The sequence below is a fragment of the Mobula birostris genome, chromosome 9, assembly GCF_030028105.1.
Source record: "Mobula birostris isolate sMobBir1 chromosome 9, sMobBir1.hap1, whole genome shotgun sequence".
NCBI classification, from domain to species: domain Eukaryota; kingdom Metazoa; phylum Chordata; class Chondrichthyes; order Myliobatiformes; family Myliobatidae; genus Mobula; species Mobula birostris.
Window position 1 is genome coordinate 148,764,046 of NC_092378.1, and position 22,836 is coordinate 148,786,881.

Genomic DNA, 22,836 nt, shown 5'->3' on the forward strand with positions numbered 1-22,836 from the left:
ACTACCATCAGTGTTTCCTTTTCGTATCCACAGAATTGCCTGTCTGTCCCCCTGACTACAAAGTCTTCTATTACTGCTGCCATCCTCTTAGTTCCTTTCCCTCTGAGCCACAGGACCAGACTCAGTGCCAGAGGCACGGCTGCTGTTGCTTCCCCTAGGTAGGTCGAATAAGTCGGTAAGTTAAATGGTCACATTGGTGTAACTGGAAAGCACAGACTTGTTGGGCTGGAAGGGCTTGTTACTGTGCTGTATCTGTAAGTATGTCTAAATAAAAAGGATGTGGAAGATGCTGAGTTCATGGAGGGGTATGTGGATAATCTGGAAGACGTCTGTATTAATAAGGAGAAAGAGGCTGTCATTGGAAGCATTAAGGGTTGGTTAATCTTCAGGGCCAAATGAGATCTCTCCCAGGTTGCACAGAAGGAGATTTTGCATCTTTGTTAGCCGCAGGTGACATGCCAGAGGAGTGAAGGGCAGCTAATGCTTTTCTTTATTTTGGTGGTAGTTGTCTGTATGGGTTAAAAAAAAACTTATACAAGATCCTTCATGATAGGCTGTTCCAGAAGGTTAATTGGATCTAACGTTAGCTAGGTAATAAGAGTCCAAGGGTAGTAGTGAAAAGATCTTTTTCTGAATGGAAGTCTGTGACTAGTGGTCTACCACAGGGAATGGTGCTGGGGTCCTTGTTTATACTTAAGTATTAATGACTTAGATGTGAATGTGAGATGTATGTTTAGTGATTTTTCCAGTTGACACAAAATTTGGTTATTACTCTGTATCACAAAGAAAGTTATCTAAGACTAACGCAGGGTGCAAATCAGATGGAATGCTGGATGGAGCATTGGCAGATGGAACTTGACATGTATGGTGATGCATTTTGGGAAGTCAAATAAAGGTTGCACGTGTGCATTGAATGCTGAGGAATGGGTGCTTAGGAATGCTGATAAAGAGCAGCGTTCGGGTTCGAGTTAATACTTCCCTGAAAATGGCAACATGAGAAGGCACATGTTATCGTAGTCTGCTGCAATGTTGCAACTTTAATAAAACACTGCTTAGACCACACTTGGAATATTATCTGCAGTTCTACTTGCCATGCTATAGGAAGGATGCAGAGAGTGGGAAAAGCAAATTAACTGTTTTGCAGGACTTTAGTAAGGCATTTGACAAAAGGTCCTGCGCGGGAGGCGAGTCAGGGAGGTTCATTCGCTTGGCATTCTGGATGAGGTAGTAAATTGAATTACACATTTGCTTTGTGGGAGAAGACAGAGAGTGGTAGTAGAGGGTTTCCTCTCTGATTGGAGGCCTGCGACAGGGATCAGTGGGGAGTCTTCTGTTATTTGTCATCTATATCAATGATTTTGCATTGACTTTATTTCTTACATCCTTCACATCCATGAGTAAAAATCTTTATATTACATCTCCATTTAAATGTGCAATGTGCAATCATAGTAATTTATAATAAATAGAACAGTCAGTGTAATATACAGTACACTGAAATCAGCTTGAGTTCATCAGTCTGATGGCCTGGTGAAAGGAACTGTCCTGGAGCCTGTTGGTTCTGGCTCTTATGCTGCGGTACTGCTTCCCGGATGGTAGCAGCTGTAATAGATTGTGGTTGGTTGGCTTGGATGCTCAATGATTCTACGGGCCCTTTTTACACACCTGTCCTTGTAAATGTCCTGAATCATGGGAAGTTCCCATCTACAGATGCGTTGGGCTGTCTGCACCACTCTCTGCAGAGTCCTGTGATTGAGGGAGGTACAGTTCCCATACCAGGCAGTGATGCAGCTAGTCAAGATGCTCTCAGTTGTGCCGCTGTAGAATGTTCTTAGGATTTGGCAGCCCATACCAAACTTCCTCAACTGTCTGAGGGGAAAGAGGCGCTGTTGTGCCTTTTTCATCACAGCTGGAGTGTACAGACCACGTGAGGTCCTTGGTGATGTGGATGCCGAGAAACTTGAAGCTGTTTACCCTCTCAACTCCAGATAAATTGATGTCAATAGGGGTGAGCCTGTCTCCATTCCTTCTGTAATCCACAGCCAGCTCCTTTGTTTTTGCGACATTGAGGGAGAGGTTGTTTTCTTGACACCACTGTGTCAGAGAGATGACTTCTTCCCTGTAGGCCACCTCATTCTTGCCTGAGATAAGGCCAATCAATGTAGTGTAGTCGGCAAATTTAATTAGCAGATTAGAGCTGTGGGTGGTGACACAGTCATGTGCATACAGGGAGTAAAGGAGGGGACAGTACGCAGCCCTGAGGGGCTCCTGTATTGAGAGCCAGAGGGTTGGAGGTGAGGGACCCCACTCTTACAAGCAGCTGGCAATCTGACAGGAAGTCCAGGATCCAGCTGCACAAGGCAGGTCAAGGCCAGGGTCTCTGAGCTTCTTGTCGAGCCTGGATGGAACTGTGGTGTTGAATGCTGAACTGTAGTCCAAGAACACCATTCTCACATAAGCATCCGTCTTCTCCAGATGTATAAGGATGGTATGTAGAGCAGTGGCTATTGCGTCATCTGTCGATCGGTTTTGTCGGTAGGCAAATTGTAGGGGGTCCAGTTTGGGTGGTAGCAAGCTGCAGACGTAATCGTTGACCAGCCTTTCAAAACATTTGCTTATTATTGAGGTGAGTGCGAAAGGAGGCCAGTCGTTCAGGCACGTTACCTTGTTTTTTTTTGGTACAGGGACAGTGGTGGATAATTTGAAGCAGGAGGGTACTCTACACTGGGAGAGGGAGAGATTAAAAATGTTAGTAAACACACCTGCCAGTTGTGCTGTGTACATCCTAATGACTGTCCACTCGTTGGAAACATCTGCATACCTTAGCCTCAGAGATGATCAGGTTGCAGGTTGTGGCGGTGGCTTTCCTTGGAGGCTCAGAGTTAGCGACATCAAACCTAGCATAAAAGCGATTGAACTCATCTGGGATAGAGGCCGCGATGTTGGCAGCACCACAACATTTGGGCTTGAAGTCTGCGACGGTATGCAGCCCTCACCACAAGTCACGTGTGCTATTCGTTGTGAATCTGGATGATGAAATGGTTAACAGGATCAGCAAATTAGCAGATGACACCAAGATTGGGGGTGTAGTGGATAGTGAGGAAGACTGTCATGGCTTGCAGAGAGATCGCTATCAGCTGGAAAAATGGTGGATGGAATTTAATGCAGACAAGTGTGAAGTTTTGCACTTCGGCAGGGCCAACCAGAATAGGTCTTGCACAGTGAAAGATAAGGCATGGAGGAGTGTGGTAGAACAAAGGGGTCTGGGAATATAGATCCATAATTCATTGAATGTGGCATCACAGATGGATAGGGTCATAAAGAAAGCTTTTGGCACATTGTCCTTCGTAAATCATTGCATTGAGTACAGGAGATGGGATGTTATGTTGAAATGGTATAAGACGTTGATGAGGGCTAATCTAGAGTATTGTGAGCATTTTTGGTCACCTACCTACAGGAAGGATGTAAACAAGGTTGAAAAGTATGGAGAAAATTTACAAGGATGTTGCTTGGTCTTGAAGACCTGAGTTACAAGGAAAGGTTGAATAGGTTAGGACTATTCTTTAGATTGTAGAAGATTGAAAGGAGACGATAGAGATGTACAGAGTTATGAGGGGTACAGATAAGGCAAATACAAGCAGGCTTTTTCCACTGAGGTTGGGTGGGACTACAACCAAAGATCATGGGTTAAGGTTGAAAGGTGAGAAGTTTAAGGGGAACATGAGGGGAAACTTCTTCACTCAGAGGGTCGTGAGAGTGTGGAATGAGCTGCCAGCAAAAGTGGTGCATGCAAACTCGATTTCAACATTCTTCTTGGTACCAGAAGAGAAGTTTGGATTGGTACATGGATGATAGAGGTACGGTCAATGGGAGTCGGCAGTCTAAGTGGTTTCGGCATGGACTAAATGGGCTGCAGAGCTGTACTGTACTTCTCTGACTCTTAAGTGACTCGATAGAGGAATATAAAATTAAGAGAGGGATAGATAAGATAGATGGCCATAAGCTTTCTCCCATGGTAGGGTTATCGGTGGTGAGAAAACATATGTTTAAGCTGAGAGGAAGGAGATTTAAAGGGGATTTAAGATGAATAGTCTTTTTACAGAGGATGATATCTGGAACTTGCCACCAGAAGAGATGGTAGAAACAGAATTACTTGAAAGACATTTAGCCAGGCACTTCGGACAATCCACTGGATCTTGTGTGTAGGGGGGATTGGGTTAGTTTAAATGGACAGATGGTTGGCATGGTAATGGTGGGCTGAAGGGCCCTTATTGTGCTGTTGAACTCCAATTAATATAAATTTTGTTTGCCTACTTTACTCACCTGTGTTGTGTCTGTTGGGGTAGAAGAGTCCTCATGGACATTTTTTGTGAAACATCTGCTATGGTCCTTGACATTGTTTTTTGGTTGTCTGAATGCTGAGTTAGACCATAAGACCATAAGATATAGGAGCAGAATTAGGCCTTTCTCTCATCAGGTCTGCTCCGTCATTTCATCATGCTGATCCATTTTCCCTCTCAGCATCAATCACCTGCCTTCTTCCCGTATCCCTTCATGCCTTGATTAATCAAGAATTTTTCAATCTCTGCCTCAATGACGTGGCCTCCACAGCCTTCTGTGGCAATGAATTCCAGAAATTCTGCACTCTCTGGATAAAGAAATATTTCCTCATCTCCATTCTAAAAGGGCGCTCCTTTATTCTGAGGCTGTGTCCTCTGGTCTTAGACTACCCCACCGTAGGTTATCTGCTAAAAGCCAATAAATTCTAAAGTAAGCTTCATTTTTCTGTACTGTTTTACAGGTAATACCAAAGGACTACAAGACCATGACCGCCCTGGCAAAAGCTATTTCTAAGAATGTTCTCTTTGCTCACCTGGATGATAATGAACGAAGGTAGGTGGTGTACTTGATGTCATGTAAGTCTGTTATTCAAATTACTAGTTTATTTATTCCTTGTATATTAATGTCTTCTATATTTTAGTTTTAACATTCACTGTATTTGTACAACATTGTACTTTCTCACTTTGAGTTCCTTTTTATTGTTATTGAAAGGCAGTGATGTAAAAGTGCTTCTGTTATCAGAAAACTTCTGTTTCAAATGTTCTAGCTAAGTATGGCCTTGATATGGGAAACTGATTAAAATATTTAAAAATATTGTCATAATCATAGCAACTGTTTGCAAAGATGTGTTTGCATGTGATTTTACCGACTTAGAAAATATTTTTCTATTATATACCAGTACAAAGGATTTTTGTTCAGTTTTATCAGCGGTTGCAGAGTTTAATGTGACCATTAATGTATATTAAGTAGAAATGTTGGTTTAGGTGCACTTCAAATTCTGTTGCAAGTGTACTTTGGTGTAGAGTAGACTTTATGTAACAATTTTATCATGACCTCAAACTCCTTCATATTTACATAGTAAATTTTAATTTTAATTTTGAAATATCAAAGTCCATATATGTTACTACTGTACGTACTACCTTGAGATTAGTTTTCTTATAGGCATTTACAGGAACATGAATACAATAGAATTAAAGCAAACATATACTTAAAAGGCAAGCAACCATGTGTAAAAGAAGGCATTATGCCAAAAAAATAAAATACTAAGAACGTTAAGTTGCAGAAGGGTTTGTGAAAGTGAGTCTGGAGGTTGTAGAATCAGTTCAAAGTTGTAGTGAGTGAAGTTATCCACACTGGTTCAGGAGTCTGATGGTTGCAGGGCAATAACTGTTCCTAAACCTGGTGGTGTGGGACCTGACTCCTGTACCTCCTGCCCGTTGGTAGTAGTGAGAAGAGGGCATGGTTTGGATGTTGAGTGTCTTTGATGATGGATGATGCTTTCTTGTGACAGTGTTCCATGTAAATGTGCTCAATGGTAAACATTAATGAACATTAAAAATGAATCTTCTAAAATATGCTTTCATGAATTTAATAAATTGAGTCTGTGTCAAACATGTCTGTGTAATGTTTAAAACTTGTTTTTTGTAATTGAAGTTACCATAGCAACCTTTGTATACTTTTGCAGTACTTGTGATACCATGTATTTTGGTCTCAGTGTAAAACATGATCACAGGCTTTTACAAGATCAGTTATGCATCTTTCTGAAAACAGTCAGTGCCCTTGTTTGAAAAGTTGGCAATTATGCGTTTATACCTTTGTGTCTCCTGACACTGAAACTTTTTTGCCTTTGTGGCTTTACAAGGGTGCTGACTTATTTCAGAAAAATGCACAACTGATCTTGTAAAAACCCAGTTCCCTCTGGAGGTGGTCACTCTTGTTGTTGCTTTCTTGAAAGCTGAGATTGTGCATTGGATTTCATGGAACATATTTTACGCAAAAGAAATTGAAATTGACATAACGATCAATTAAAAAGCAGTGATAAACACAAGCGATTCTGCAGATCTGGAAATCCAGAGTAACACACACAGGAGGCTGGATGAACTCTGCAGGTCAGGCAGTATCTATGGAGCGGAATAAAGAGTCAATGTTTCAGGCTGATACCCTTCATTGGGACTGGAAAGGAAGAGAGCAGAAGCCAGAATAAGATGATGTAAGGAGAGGAAGGAATACAAACTGGGAGGTGATAGGTGTAAGTCTAGCTGAGCACATGATTGAAGAGTTTTGAGAGCAGTAGAGATCAAAGAGTGGGAGCATTGAGAGAGAGTTTCACTGAACTCCTGTCAAACAAAAGATTTAGACTTCTTCAGGGTAGACATACCTTGAAGAGACTTTGCAATGGAGCGGTAATCCTTCTAATAATATGTGGCATCAGAAACTGAATAAATATAGGAATTCAAGAAATGCACAAATTGATGTACATTGAATTAGTGGTAATAAATGATTGTGCCATGTTGTGAGAGCTACATTGTTCTTGCTATGCTTTTAAGGATATTCGTCTTTTTTGTAGGTTCTGGAGTTGTAGTCAGTCACAAGGCATTCCCGGTTGGCTCTGCTTTTCAGGTTGTTACTGGTATGGGCCAGGAAGACTGTTCTTCCCCACAAACCCTTTTACAGCTGAGTGTATATGAACAGTAGATATGGTTGAGCCCTGCTGAAGGGTTTTGGCCCAAAACATCATCTGTACTTTTATCCATAGATCCTACCTGGTCTGCTGAGTTCCTCCAGCATTTTGTGTGGTTGCTCAGATTTCCAGCATCTATAGATTTTCTCTTGTTTGTGATATGGTTAATTTGATTGATTATAATTTATACATTTGTAGCATACTAGATGAATGAATATGGTCAGAGCATTTAGAGTTCTGATTCAAACCAGAAAGAGTAGGTAGCCAGCCTGGGACTGAGAGCAGTGTGTAGGGTTTAAGAATGTTGGGATATCAAAAATTTCTGGACATTTGGTGCATTCATATTACATTTTATGTAAGCTTTTTTTTTCCGCATTCAACACCATAATTTCATCCAGGCTCGACAGGAAGCTCAGAGATCTCGGCTTTGACCCTGTCTCGTGCAGCTGGATCCTGGACTTCCTGTCAGATCACTAACAGGTGGTAAAAGTGGGCTCCCTCGCCTCCACCCCTCTGACTCTCAACACAGGTGCCCCTGAGAGCTGTGTACTAAGGCCCCTCCTTTACTCCCTGTATACAGATGAATGTGTCGCCACCCACAGCTCTAACCTGTGAATTAAATTTGCCGACGGCACAACATTGATTGACCTAATCTCAAACAATAACGAGGTGGCCTACAGGGAAGAAACATCTCACTGACACAGTGGTGTCAAGAAAACCTCTCCCTCAATGTCGCAAAAACAAAGGAGCTGGTTGTGGATTACAGGAAGAATAGAGGTGGGCTAACCCCTGTTGACATCAATGGATCTGGGGTTGAGAGGATAAACAGCTTTAAGTTCCTCAGCTTCCACATCACTGAGGACCTCATGTGGTCTGTGCACACCAGCTGTGCGGTGAAAAAGGCACAACAGCGCCTCTTTCATCTCAGACGGTTGAGGAAGTTTCGTGTGGGCCCCCAGATCCCAAGAACTTTCTATAGGGGCACAATTGAGAGCATCCTGACTGGCTGCATCACTGCCTGGTATGGGAACTGTACCTCCCTTAATCGCAGGATTCAGCAGAGAGTGGTGCGGACAGCCCAGCGTATCTGTGGTTGTGAACTTCCCATGATTCAGAACATTTACAAGGACAAGTATGAAAAAGGGCCCAAAGGATCACTGGGGACCCGAGTCACCTCAACCACAATCTATTCCAGCTGCTACCATCCGGGAAACTACCGCAGCATAAAAGCCAGGACCAACAGGCTCTGGGACAGCTTCTTCCACCGGGCCATCAGACTGATTAACTCATGATGATTTGAGTGTATTTCTATGTTACATTGACTGTTCTATTTATTATAAATTACTATGATTGCACATTGCACATTTAGACAGAGAGGTAACATCTGAGAGGTTACTCCTCATGTATATGAAGGATATAAGAAATAAAGTCAATTCAATTCTTTAGCTGTTTCTAATGGAAGTGATTGGATGATCAATATATGTGCTTCAAGAGGAGACTCTAATGAAAATGTGAGAAAAATGGAAATAGAAAGTTATTAAAGCTCAAATGGTGCATAAGTCACAGCTTGGACTCAGTTGGCTGATTAGCCTGTTTGTCTGCTCTATACTTTCATCATTCTGTCCCAAGCCACTTCTGGTCCTCTTTTGTTTTAAACTTGCATTAATCCATATATGACAAAATTTTGTGGGCATCGGATATTCATGCTCCAGTTGAATGTCTTCCAGGAGATTCTTCTTAGTGACTTTTATTACTTCATGATGCAAATGCATGCTTTCCATTTGAGATGAAAGGTAGAGATTGAGCTAAGCAAGTCCACCAAGATCATTATTACAATCCCCAAGACATATTTGGCAGAAGAACCTGCTATATGCAGCTGAAGTAAATCAAGGAATGCTCGCCCATTTAAGCTCTGCTTAAGGCATATTTAACTTGTTACCACTTTCTCCCACTGAGAGGCATTCTAACAGCTGGAGCTTGTTGCATTATCTCCTGGGTATCTCCAGAATTTTCTTTTTGACTTTTAACTTGCTTCATCTGGCTTCTCCCTTAATGTCATTTTACTCTGTTTGCCATGCTACTTAAACGTTCATTGCCATTCCCATACAAGGCAAAGTGACCTACTTGATTTGTTACCTGTCAAGCAATCCCTTCTACTCCAATCCTCAATGGCATACTTCACTCTTCAATTAGACATTGGTGTCCTACAGATCACTGTGTTGCAGGAATTTACCATGGCTTCATTCAACAGCACGTCTCCAACCTGCTTGGAAGTAGAAGCAAGGCGTGTGCACTGGAGCATGACCAGTACCTGCAGATTTCCCTCCAGGTCATGTGCTTCCTGATTTGGAAATGAGACCATAAGACGTAGGAGCAGAATTGGTCCATTTGTCCCATCGTCTGCTCCATTATTCCATCATGACTGACTTATTATCCTTCTCAATCCCTTTCTTCTGTCTTCTCCCCATAACCATTGATAACCTTACTAATTAAGAATCCATCAATCTCTGCTTTAAATATACCCAATCGTTTAGCCTTTGTTGTGGTGTATTAAATTTTGTAAAACATTGGACGAAATTCTGAACAGTTCCAAGTGACACTTTAACCCTTTGTGAGCTTGCAGCATGTAAGGTGTCTGTGTAGGAGTTCAACACTGTAGGTTTGTTAATGTCTAGTGTTTGCTGATACCAGCTGGATTCTTTCCAGGCTTCAGGCACCAGTGGAATGAGGATGTCTATTGATGAACATGAGTTGTTTAAATGAAAGAAACCATGCTGAGTTAGTGGCAAGAGAACAAAAGATCAAAGAGCTTGTTTGTCTTGTGGAACCCCTATTTATTGTGGGGACCTTTCCCTCGGTTCTTGGGACTTCACCTAGACCATGGAATTGCAGTTGGTGTCTAGGAGACCCAGGGTGACTTCACATGTCATAATTTGGTGATCCTTCGACAACAGCTACAATCAAGTCCCAAGACAGTGACAATCACGTGGCGACTGAGAATTGGGAGCCCTGAAATCCTTGTAAATTACTACTTAATATTTTTATGGCAATAAATTAGGCGTAAGTTACTTCGTTGTGTTTGTATGCTTATTATCATATCTCTTGGACACTGGAATTTGTTTGGGTCTTTTGGGCCTGATTAACCCAGCCCATTGCACTTTGGCACTGTTAGCAAGGTCCAGGAAAATGTGGTGGGCAAGCACGTTAGGTGATACTGTAGCCGAGATGTATCAGGTCCCCGGATAGACGGATAACTCAGAGTGTTTTGGATCGCTGGGTGATCTTCTGTGTAACTGGGGTCCTCTTAGATGTTGGGAGAAGGCGTTTGCTGAATTGTCTGATGTTAAGCCTCCATATGTAATATCACACTCCCTTGAGTATATAGCTTTTCCCTCTAAGAGGGATTTTCTGTTTCAAGTAGGGTGGGTTTTTATGATTGAATTATGACTGTTAAATGCTGAGAAAGCTGAGTGAGGAAATTTTGCAACTGCAGCACAAGTTGGCCTGTTTCAGCTCTCAGAACACTATTTTAAATGAAATGAGAACACGCTGAGCACTCTGAAGTCAAGCAAGTTTCTGTGGCATGTAGATTTGCTACCATAATACAAACTACTGCATGCCTCACACTTGTATGACGGTGGATCCGTAAAGGTCCTATCTATGGTCCTGCAGGAGCATTGGGATTAAGATACCTGGAACGGGGATATCTGCTATGATGATGATTCGGATGGGGACTAGGACAATGTAATCAAGGTGACCTGTACCTGCAGATTCCACTCCAGGTCGCATGCACCCTGATTTGGAAATAAGACCGTAAGACATAGGAGCAGAATCAGGCCTTTTGACCTATCGAGTATGCTCCATTATTCCATTTTGTCTGATTTATTATCTCTCTCAATCCCATTCTCCTACTTTCTCCCCATAACCTTTGACACTATTACTAGTTAAGAACCTATCAACATCTGCTTTAAATATACCCAATGACTTGGCCTCCACAGCCACCCGTAGCAATCTGTTCCAATGAATGCTTTGCCATACCTTCATTACCACTCAGTCATTGGATTCTAGTCATTCATTTAGAGGTGAGCAGTAAATATTGGTCCTGCCATGGCTGTCCATATCCCGCGAAGGAAAATGATTTTTCTGTGGTGTTCTAATTATTTTTTAATGCTTGTTGATTCTTGCACAACAGATGTGTGAAAGGTGCTGAATAATTTTAGATATAGGTAAACAGCTACAATTTACACACTGAGGCTGTCTACAAGAAAGGTCAGAGCTGTCGCTGTTTCCTGAGGAGACTGAGGTCCTTTAACATCTGTCGGACGATGCTGAGGATGTTCTACGAGTCTGTGGTGGCCAGTGCTATCATGTTTGCTGTTGTGTGTTGGGGCAGCAGGCTGAGGGTAGCAGACACCAACAGAATCAACAAACTCATTCGTAATGCCAGTGATGTTGTGGGAATGGAACTGGACTATCTGACGGCGGTGTCTGAAAAGAGGATGCTGTCCAAGTTGCATGCCATCTTGGACAATGTCTCCCATCCACTACATAATGTACTGGTTGGGCACAGGAGTACATTCAGCCAGAGACTCATTCCACCAAGATGCAACACAGAGCATCATAGGAAGTCATTCCTGCCTGTGGCCATCAAACTTTACAACTCCTCCCTTGGAGGGTCAGACACCCTGAGCCAATAGGCTGGTCCTGGACTTATTTCCTGGCATAATTTACATATTACTATTTAACTATTTATGGTTTTATTACTATTTAATTATTTATGGTGCAACTGTAATGAAAACCAATTTCCCCCAGGATCAATAAAGTATGACTATGACTATATTGCAGCCAGCAAACCTTGACAGAGCTGAGGGAGGGTGTCAGTGACATACAGTACATACAATGGATGCTTTGTGGGAAAGTTGTTAAAAAGGCGAAGAGTACTTGTGCCAAACTAGAACTCATATGGGAAATGGAAAGACAAACGGCTAGAGATTCCTTTTTACATTGTAGCTTGGCTCATCTCCCATACTTTTGCTTCTCTGTTATCTTATACCTATCAGATGTCATTTTGAGTTTGCAAATCATTTTGGCTAGGAGTTATTTGTATTCTGCTATGAGTGGCTTAGAGCAGGGGTTCCCAGCCTTTTTTATGCGATAGACCCTTACCATTGACTAAGGGGTCTGTGGACCCCAGTTTGGGAACCCCTGGTTTAAACTAAATTGGATCAAAAGAACTGCAGAGTCACTGAGAAAGTCCATTTGAACCTACTTCATTCATCAGTCTGTTCAGTATGATTCTGGGCATCTTATCCCAAAAAAAATTCTTACATATAGTACACATAGAGGAAAGATTCACCAGACTGGTTCTTGAGTTAGCAGTTTTACCGTACAAGGAGGGATTCAATACTTATGTATCTATTCTGTCGAGTTTTAGAGAAATGAGAGGTGACCTTGTAGGATAGGAAAATGGTGTTTGAAGTCCAGGCATCACTTTTTTGGGTAGCGATGAAGGCTTTGATTCAGGCTGGGGAGAGTGGGATGTAAAGCAAGCAACCTATGACTGCTCTAGTTTCTGACAATCAGCCTTTCAGATTTGTGCTGGAACTGGCCAGTTCTGATGAAGAGTCATTGCCTAGTTATGTTAACTTTGTTTTTCTCTTTCCAGTGATGCCGCCTAATTTGTCTGCAGCCTTTCTTTTCAGAATTCTATCAACTACTACGTCTCTAGCTCAGAGCATTGTTTTTTTTTCTCTGTTCTCATTCATCGTCTTCCATTTATATCCTCTCCAGATGGATCTACTACCATCAACAAGCCTCCAGCACCCTTTCACAGTTGGCACCAATGACACCGCATGACTTAATTTCTTTTGGTCCCTGTCCTTTCACAGGCATTCCTTTTGTTCTGCCCACCCCTCTTTTCTCTGTGATTTAAAACTTGTTTGATTTCTGACTTTTTGTTTCAATTCATCTGAAAAGTTAACCCTTGTTTCTACTGTCTGATTTGTTGAATATTTTGTGTTGTTCTCTCTTGAAAGTTCGCACACTACGTATTATCTCTTTACGTTTTTATTAAAAAAGGATTTGCAACTAATCTGAATTTCAGTGTTTTTTTTCTTACATCACCTTGCATCATTTCTCCCCATTTAAAGGCAAAATGGAGTGTTGGGCCTCTTGTAAAAATATCCTTTTTTTGCTCTCTCTCAATTTGAAGTAATATGTAGAGTAGTTATTTATGCTTCTCTGTATATTAGCTAGAATTCAAATTTAGCCATTTTTAGGTCAATTTAGACTCCAGGATGTTATTTTGGAGGGAGAGGTATTAATTGTATCACCTTGTTCTTCTCTTTGGAGTGAGCTCAAACTTTTGGCGGCTGTCCATTGGTGGCTACTTTTGAAAATGTAGTCCAAAGAAGCAATGTTGTTTGCCATTATAAATGTCATTTCTTTGAAGTAGTATATTTTTATAATTCTGAGAGGATCTGAACATGGTTTCTTTCTTCTGTTCTTTTGATGTTTATTCTTTTGGTTTTGTATTTCTTTGAACTTTCTGGGTGGGTTACATGTTATATTAAGAAGCAACCAGTGAGCTATGGGTTCAGTTTACAATTGCACAGAACCAGACTCGTAAGAGAAACCTCTTTTGTAAGATCAATATCATATTCCAAGTGATAATAACTTCACTGAAATTTGTAAGTGGAGTTCTGATCCTGGTTTAATTTCAGCAATAATTTTGTGTATTTAATTTAAGTAAACCAACTGGATTACTTGTCCTTTTGTAAGATATGGACACAGAAATAGACCATTCAGCATCTCAAGCTTTTTAAGCCATTGCACAAGATGCACCACTGTAATACTACTTTATTTTCCCTACCTCTCCATCCCATGTTCCTTATTTCCTCTAATATCCAAAAGTTTATTGATATCTATTTTGAATGCATTCAGAGGCTGAGATTCTACAATACTTTAAGATAGAGGTCTAAAGAATTTTCTTAAAATAACGACATTGAACCGTACAATACCTAACATTCATCCCATGATACTGTGCTGATCTTAATGCCAATTTATATCAGATGTCCTCTTCCTGTGTATCATCCATATCCCTCCATTCATGTGTCCGTTTAAAAATCTCTTGAACCCTACCGAACTGCCTGCTTCCCCGGTATTACCCCGGTAAACCATTCCAGGCACCTACCATTCTGCATTTTAGAAAAATCTTGCCTCTCTTCTCACCTTTATAATTACCCCTTGAACGTTAAAAGCGTGTGTTCTGGTGTTTGACATTTCTGCCCTGGGGGAAAAATTCTGACTGCTTCTCATAATTATATTTAAAAAACCTATCAGGTCTCCCTTAGCCTTCATTCTAGGGAAAACAACCCAGGTTTGTTCAATCTTCATAGCTCTTATAGTCTAATCCAGGCAGCATCATGCTAACCTCTTCTGTAACCTTTTGACAGTCTCCTCATCCTTCCTGTAATGGCGTGACCAGAAATGTACACCATACGTGAGGTATGGTCTCATTAAAGTTTTATATATCTGCTGCATGACTTCATTATTCTTATACTCAACACCCCTACCAATGAAGACAAATGTGACCCATGCCTTCTTTACCACCTTGTATCCTTGGGTAGCCACTTTCAGTGCACTATAGATTTGGATCCCAAGATCCCTCTTAATACCATCAGGGGACCTACCATTAACTTGTACTTTCTTCCTTCATTAGTTACAACATCTCCTATTTGCCTGGATTAAACTTCATCTGCTACTTCTCTGCCCATATCTGTAAATTACCCTGCACACTGTCTGCAATTCCACCAATCTTGGTTTCATCTGCAAACTTGTTAATCCACCCATCTATATTTCCATTTAAGTCATTGACAGATACCACAAATAACAGAGGTTCCAGTGCAGATCCTTGTGGAACTCCACTTGAGATAGCCTCCGGCCAAAATTACAGCCTTCTACCCCTACTTTCTGTTTTCTATATCAAGAAATTCCTCCTCATTTCTGTTCTATTTGACTTGTACTTTTTTTTGAGTCTGTGACCCTGATAACTAGATTCCTTACTGAGGGGAATCTATTCTGAATTCTCTTAAGTATTTAAAAAAAGCTTCATTGAGGCAAATTGTCATACAGGGCTAGTCTATTTAATCTCTCCTTGTACAGCAAGCCTCCCTCCCTCCTTCCGACCCCCCCCAATCCATTCCTTGAACTAGTGAATATTTGCTGTGATCCTACTTCGGGATAATCTCACCACAGTTATTTAGTGCACAGTACAGAACAAGAACAGATCCTTCAATAGTAGTCATAGTCATACTTTATTGCACCATAAATAATAAATAGTAATAAAACCATAAATAGTTAAATAGTAATATGTAAATTATGCCAGGAAATAAGTCCAGGACCAGCCTATTGGCTCAGGGTGTCTGACCCTCCAAGGGAGGAGTTGTAAAGTTTGATGGCCACAGGCAGGAATGACTTCCTATGATGCTTTGTGTTGCATCTCAATGGAATGAGTATCTGGCTGAATGTACCCCTGTGCCCAACCAGTATATTATGTAGTGGATGGGAGACATTGTCCAAGATGGCATGCAACTTGGACAGCATCCTCTTTTCAGACACCACCGTCAGAGAGTCCAGTTCCACTCCCACCACATCACTGGCCTTATGAATGAGTTTGTTGATTCTGTTGGTGTCTGCTACCCTCAGCCTGCTGCCCCAGCACACAACAGCAAACATGATAGCACTGGCCACCACAGATTCGTAGAACATCCTCAGCATCGTCCGGCAGATGTTAAAGGACCTCAGTCTCCTCAGGAAATAGAGACGGCTCTGACCCTTCTTGTAGACAGCCTCAGTGTTCTTTGACCAGTCCAGTTTATTGTCAATTCGTATCCCCAGGTATTTGTAATCCTCCACCATGTCCACACTGACCCCCTGGATGGAAACAGGGGTTTCAACCCACTATGTCTATACTGACCATAATGCCAAACTGAACTAACCTATCTGCCTGCATCTGATCTACATCTCTGCATGACTATCTGCCTGTCTAAATGCCTTTTAAATGCCACTGTCGTGCCTGCTCTCACAACTACGTCCGGCAGTGTGTTCCTTTCACCTATCTCTCTCCTTGATCCAACCCTGTAGAGATTTTGCAATTATGATAAAAGATCTTTATTCTCCTATGCAAATCCTTTGGCTGTAAAATCTAACATACTATTATCCTGCTGCACCCCTATGTTGATTCTCAGTGAATCTTGTGCACGTCTTTTAAAATACCAACATTTCTGATTTCTTGCCACTTTTGTTTACCCTACTGAAACTGATAATCTTTATATTTCAGTACACTGTATTCCATCTGTTCTGATGTTGTCCACCTACTGACTTTGTTAATATCTCCTTGAATCATTCAGAAAACCTGCAAGTCACATTTGGTTCCCCCAACCAAATCATTGATATCAATAACAACAGGAATTCTGCAGATGCTGGAAATTCAAGCAACACACATCAAAGTTGCTGGTGAACTCAGCAGGCCAGGCAGCATCTCTAGGAAGAGGTACAGTCGACGTTTCAGGCCGAGACCCTTCGTCAGGACTAAGTGAAGGAAGAGTTAGTAAGAGATTCGAAAGTGGGAGGGGGAGGGGGAGATACAAATGATAGGAGAAGACAGGAGGGGGAGGGATGGAGCCAAGAGCTGGACAGGTGATTGGCAAAGGGGATATGAGAGGATCATGGGACAGGAGGTCCGAGGAGAAAGACAAGGGGGGGGGAACCCAGAGGATGGGCAAGGGGTATAGTCAGAGGGACAGAGGGAGAAAAAGGAGAGTGAGAGAAAGAATGTGTTTATAAAAATAAATAACGGATGGGGTATGAGGGGGAGGTGGGGCATTAGTGGAAGTTAGAGAAGTCGATGTTCATGCCATCAGGTTGGAGGCTACCCAGACGGAATATAAGATGTTGTTCCTCCAACCTGAGTGTGGCTTCATCTTTACAGCAGAGGAGGCCGTGGATAGACATGTCAGAATGGGAATGGGATGTGCAATTAAAATATGTGGCCACTGGGAGATCCTGCTTTCTCTGGCGGACATTAAATAAATTGATATCAATATATATTTGCGGTGCCAACCTTTTCTTTCATGCCACAGACCCCTACTATTAACTGAGAGGTCTGTGGACTCCAGGTTGGGAATTCCTGTATAGTTGGGGCCCAAGCAATAATACTTACGATAACTTGTGTGTGACTACATGGTGACCTAAGAAGGAACATTAAGTCCTTTGGTTTTGATTTGTTAATCAGCTCCCATCCCATGTTATGGTAGCACCTCCAAATCCAAGTGCTATACCCTTGTGCTCTTGCATGGAAGCTTATCAAAACTGAAAATGATTACATTCAGTGTTTCATTTTCTTTTACTCCATATCCTCAAGGTTTCATTTGACTTTGTGTTGGGCACGTGGCCAAGTGGTTAAGGCGTTCGTCTAGTGATCTCAAGGTCGCTAGTTCGAGCCTCAGCTGTGGCAGCGTGCTTGTGCCCTTGAGCAAGGCACTTAATCACACATTGCCCTAGTCTGTGCGAGTGGCGCCCCACACAGACTTCCAATCTGCGCCTTGTAAGGCATGAAAATGCCCGACACAGGCCTCTCATGGTCTGAGTCGACGTTCCCTCCCTTCATTTGACTGAGAGAAAGCCTATCATGCCCATTAGCTAACTTGTTTTTAACATTGTGGGCATTTCTCTGACGGTGGTGTCTGAAAAGAGGATGCTGTCCAAGTTGCATGCCATCTTGGACAATGTCTCCTATCCACTACATAATGTACTGGTTGGGCACAGGAGTACGTTCAGCCAGAGACTCATTCCACCGAGATGCAACACAGCATCATAGGAAGTCATTCCTGCCTGTGGCCATCAAACTTTACAACTCCTCCCTTGGAGGGTCAGACACCCTGAGCCAATAGGCTGGTCCTGGACTTATTTCCTGGCATAATTTACATAACACTATTTAATTATTTATGGTTTCATTACTATTTAATTATTTATGGTGCAACTGTAACGAAAACCAATTTCCCCCGGGGTCAATAAAATATGACTATGACTATGACTATTTGATATTCACTGAGGTTTCTTGCTTGCCACCAGAGATGAATATACGTATTCATTCTATGAATTCCTTTTTTAAAAAAATTCTGTGATTTCAAGGTAACTTTTGTGGCATTTTGAAAGAAATAATTAATAGTGTTATGTACTGGCATTATAAGCACAATTGAATGTTAGTCCCTTTTCCATATTACTGTGTTAATTTTAAAAATGAGTCATAAAAAGTGACATTCAGAACAATATTGCATTATGAAGCATTTATTTATATGGTAAACACAACACTTACATTTCATGAAGAGCACTTTTATTTGTGTGAGTGAGAGTTGCATTCAAAGATCAGTTTCATTTTACCAAGTTGACTGCGCCTGTGCTACTGATCAGTGCAATTCTTGAGTATTGAATACAAGAGTGGAGTACATCCCCTGACTCCTCAAACCTGCCATACCATTCAATATGATCTGCCCCACATCTCCTCCTTGCCAAATCCAATCGCACTCAATTCCCCAGTCTTTCCAAGAAATTATGTGCTTTCATGTTGCATACTTCTAATGGTCTGACTTTCACACCATCTCGGGTAGAGAGTTCCAGCGAGTCACTACCTTCTGTCGGGGGAGAGAATGTCTATGTATCTCAGTTTTAAACGAATGGGTGTCATGTTATTCTGTAACAATGCCCTTCATCTGAGATGCCCCCACTAGTGAAAACTTACTGATATCTGCCCTGCTGTCCTTCCTAAATATCCTGTATGTTTCAGTAAGATCACCCCTCATTCTTCTAAACTCGAAAGGATACCGATCCAATTCTGCTTAGAGCAGGGGTTCCCAGCCTGGGGTCTCCGGACCCCATGCTTAATGGTATTGGTCCATGGCATTAAAAAAAAAGTTTGGGAATCCCTGGTTTGGAGTGTCCAGATGGGATAGTTCTCTTAATCTAGACATTAGCCTCGTGAATCTCCTTTGTTTCCAATGCTACTGTATTCCCTTTTGGGTAGGGGAACAAGCAAGTGTTCAGTACTCCAGGTTAGTTAGGCCTCACTAACATTATGATCAATTACAACAAAGTGTCCCTATTGGTTAAGCTCCAACCCTCTTTGAAATAAATGCTAATATACTCTCTGCTTTCTGAACTGCTTGCTATATCTGCCTGTTAGCACTTTGTGATTCATAGACAAAAATATCCAAATACCTCTGCAGTTCACCCATTGCAGTCTCTTTATACAGAAGTGTTTAGTCTGCCTTTTGATTCCTCTTGCCTAAGTGCATGAGCTTGTACTTTTCCATACTAAGCTCCATTTACCTTACTAAGATCCATCTGCATCCCACTACAGATTCACAAATATCTTCAATGCCCTTCCACCTATTTTTGTGTCATGAGTAAACTTGCATTCTGTCCCCTCCATTTCATTCACCTAAATCTTGGCGAGGGCCAAGAATTCATCTCTGGAGCACTCCACTTGTTACTCTTTGACAACCTGTAAAAGGCCCATGTATTCTAATTCTCTTTTCTGTGTGAGTGTACATCCACATATAAAACATCACTTTTTGTAGCAGTACTGAGTTCACTTATGTTTTCCCAAAGCAAAATACTGAAGATGATGATAAATTTGAGTTAAAACAGGAATTGCTCAAAGTACAGGTCTAGCCACATCTGTGGAGTGAAAAGTGAGGAAATGCTTTGGATTGATAATGTTCACGAAAGTATTTTTGCTTTAATTGTGAAGTAAGTGACTGTATCATTAGAGGACAGAATTTCATACAGTATTTTAATAAGTCTTTTGTAGATAAATGTAGTTTGATATTAGTTTGACTAATATTGAGTTGCACTGGAATTGATTAGAATTAGTTCTGCTACAAAGCCAGCAGTCAGATCTAATTGTTTACTTAAACAGTCTTGGTCAACAAAGAGCCAGCATCAAGCTAAAGCAATAGGCTTCTACAAACTGTGGGAAAAGTAGAAACACAGACTGAAAGAACGATTTTAAAAAAAACATGGGAAGTAAAAGAGAATTTACTAGAATATAATATTACACAGGCAATCTAACAGTGCATTTAGCATTAAAATTATCAAAGGGAAATAGAGATCCATTAAACACTAAAATCGAAACCAAAGACTTCTTAACTTATTACCTTTGCCTTCTGTAGTTAAGGAAAATGACAAAATCTGAGTGGTACAATAAAATTTAAAGCAAGACAAAGGGAAACCCTTACATTTAATAGATCTTTTTAAGGAAAGGATAATAAGAATAATGAGAGGAATGAAGAATCAGATTGACACAGTTTCCACTCAGGTGGACTTGGAAGAAACGGGTAAGGAAATAGTGGTGACATATTGTAGGTCATAATTTTTTAGGTACTTTTAGATTTGTGCATTGTGTGTTTTTGGATCAGAAAATGTTTGAATGTGCCCCATTCTTTAAGATGGGTTGAAGGAATAAATTAGATGTATTTCTATATGTAACCCTCAGGTTCGGCCAGCATGCATTTCTCTAGGGGAAGGCAGCCTCCGGCCCAGCCAAACTGAGAAATCTTGTTTGTGTGGATGCTTCTTGATGTGTTGCCTCGTTACAAATCCGCACCACAAAATATCAGACTGTTCACCATATGCAGTTAAACAATTGAGCTTTATAATTCTTAATCTGACTATGGGGTTACTAAAGAAAATAAAAAAGAAAAAGGGACCATTTTAATGAAACAATCTAATGTGCACGTTGGAGCTCACGGTTGTCCATCCATTCGTTCCCCATCGACCTCCTCCGACTGTCGTCGACTCAGTGATCCTCACTCCAAGTCTGCTCCGCCCTGCGGTCTCCCTATTCTCTCCACTTGCATCTTTTCTCTTCATCTCTCACCGACAAAAGACTACAAATACCTTCTCTCAGACACACAAGAAAGAAACCACACACCTCTCATTGGATGGCGCGCATTCCAAAGCCCCCGTTATCGCTAGTCATAACCCAAACATTGCTGCTATAGAGAAACCATTACATTGGCAGTGAAACCTTACAGAACGTTACATATATTTTAAATATATGGTTTAAGTATGGTACTGTAGAACATTTTCATTAGTCATGTATTTTCTTCAATAATGAACACCTACGTGGATTCTTTCCATTAAGCTAACTCATTAATAAAGTCTCCTTGCTATCCACCATTTTCAGATCCTAAAGACTGAGGAATCTCAAAAACCCGAACAGGAGCTGTCTTACTGCCTCAGCTCTTCCACTTCTGTGGAAAAGAGTAAACAGTCAACGTTTCGAAATGTCAACTGTTTACTCTTTTCCATTACTGTAGGTGCTGCCTGACCTGCTGAGTTCCTCCAGCTGTTTGTGTGTGTTGCTTTGGATTTCCAGTATCTGCAGATTTTCTTGTGTCAGTTTCTTTTGAGATTTTTTAAAAAACCCAGGCTTTCGTATGTCTGTTAGACTGACAGCTGGGCCCATCATTGGCCTTCAAAAGTAGATACAGCAGTTGCTACATTTTCAAATAACAAAGATGGCCTTTGAGGAAAGAACAGCTGCAAGATTTGATACATCTTGCACTGTCAGCTGCAGAATCCAGATTCCTCAGCTCAGTTGTATAGTGTTAATTCAATGGGCAATACTGAAACAAGTCCATGCAGTAAACAATAATGGAAGCTCACTGTTTTTATACGTGCGGTACTTAAATGTAATTATCTCATACCACATTAATAGCAATCTGATTTTAGTTGTGCTTTACTTTAATAAAACTTCAAAGTACATTTATTATCAAAGTTATGTATGCAGTATACAACCCTGAAATTCATCCTTCCAACAGACTGTAATGAAACAAAGAAGAACCATTGGAACCAACCTGTTCAAGGAAAAAACATCAAATATCACACCACCCCTCCCCCCATGCACAAACGGTAACTATAAAAACAATGGAAAAGGCATACAGTTCAGTTCAGGTAACTGCATGCCAAAAGCAATTTATTCTAAGCATAAATATGGTTGTACAGACAACAAATGGAAATTGAGATAGGTATAGGTTCTTTATTGATTTTTTAATTGTTAAATTAAGAAAATCAGGTAGCAAGCTATCCAAATACAGACATCCCACCTCTCCCGGAACTTCCGGGGGTCTCCCGCATATTAATAGTGGCTCCCTGATGCCCGCAAATTGTATACAATATCACAGAAATCAAATTTTTTTGAGAGCAAGCGAGAGAAAAGCAAGAGAGAGCGCGAGAGCGACCACGAGAGAGATCAAGCGAAGGCAAGCGATCGAGAAAGCAAGCAAGAGCGAAAGCAAGCGAGAGAGGGAGAGAGAGAAAGCAAGCGAGAGCACTTGAGAACGCGCGAGTGACCACGAGAGAGAGAGAGAGAGCGCGCGCGTGAGCGAGAGTGCGCCTTTGCAGAGTGTTCCAAAAAAAAACGTACGTCACCCCAGACTACACTAAAGTGTACTCCTGCGTAATAGGGGTCAAAATAATTAATGACAATGTTGCTCGCTGCACTGTTTGCAACAATGACTTTTCTATTGCCCATGGTGGGTTAAGACTGTAAAAGACATGTTGAGGTGAGTTTAACAGGTGTCATTCGTTCATTAGCATAGCTAACGTTATTTAAACTAGCTGGCTAGCTGCTAAGGAGCTACTCTATTGCAGACATCCCACCTCTCCCAGAAGTCTCCCACAAATTGATGGTGCTACCTCCCTGAAATGAGTTTTTGCAGGGTGGGATGTCTGCAAATAGGAATAAAGGAATT

The 22,836-nt window shown here is 41.3% G+C and overlaps 1 protein-coding gene across 1 annotated transcript in view; it reads left to right on the forward strand.

Annotated features, from left to right (window-relative positions):
- prkar1b (protein kinase, cAMP-dependent, regulatory, type I, beta) overlaps positions 1-22,836 on the forward strand; it is a 159,149-nt gene that overhangs the window by 51,240 nt on the left and 85,073 nt on the right. Inside the window, exon 4 of the mRNA XM_072269564.1 lies at positions 4,799-4,890. Within this exon, the coding sequence (XP_072125665.1) occupies positions 4,799-4,890 (92 nt within the window). The remainder of the gene's footprint in view (positions 1-4,798; positions 4,891-22,836) is intronic.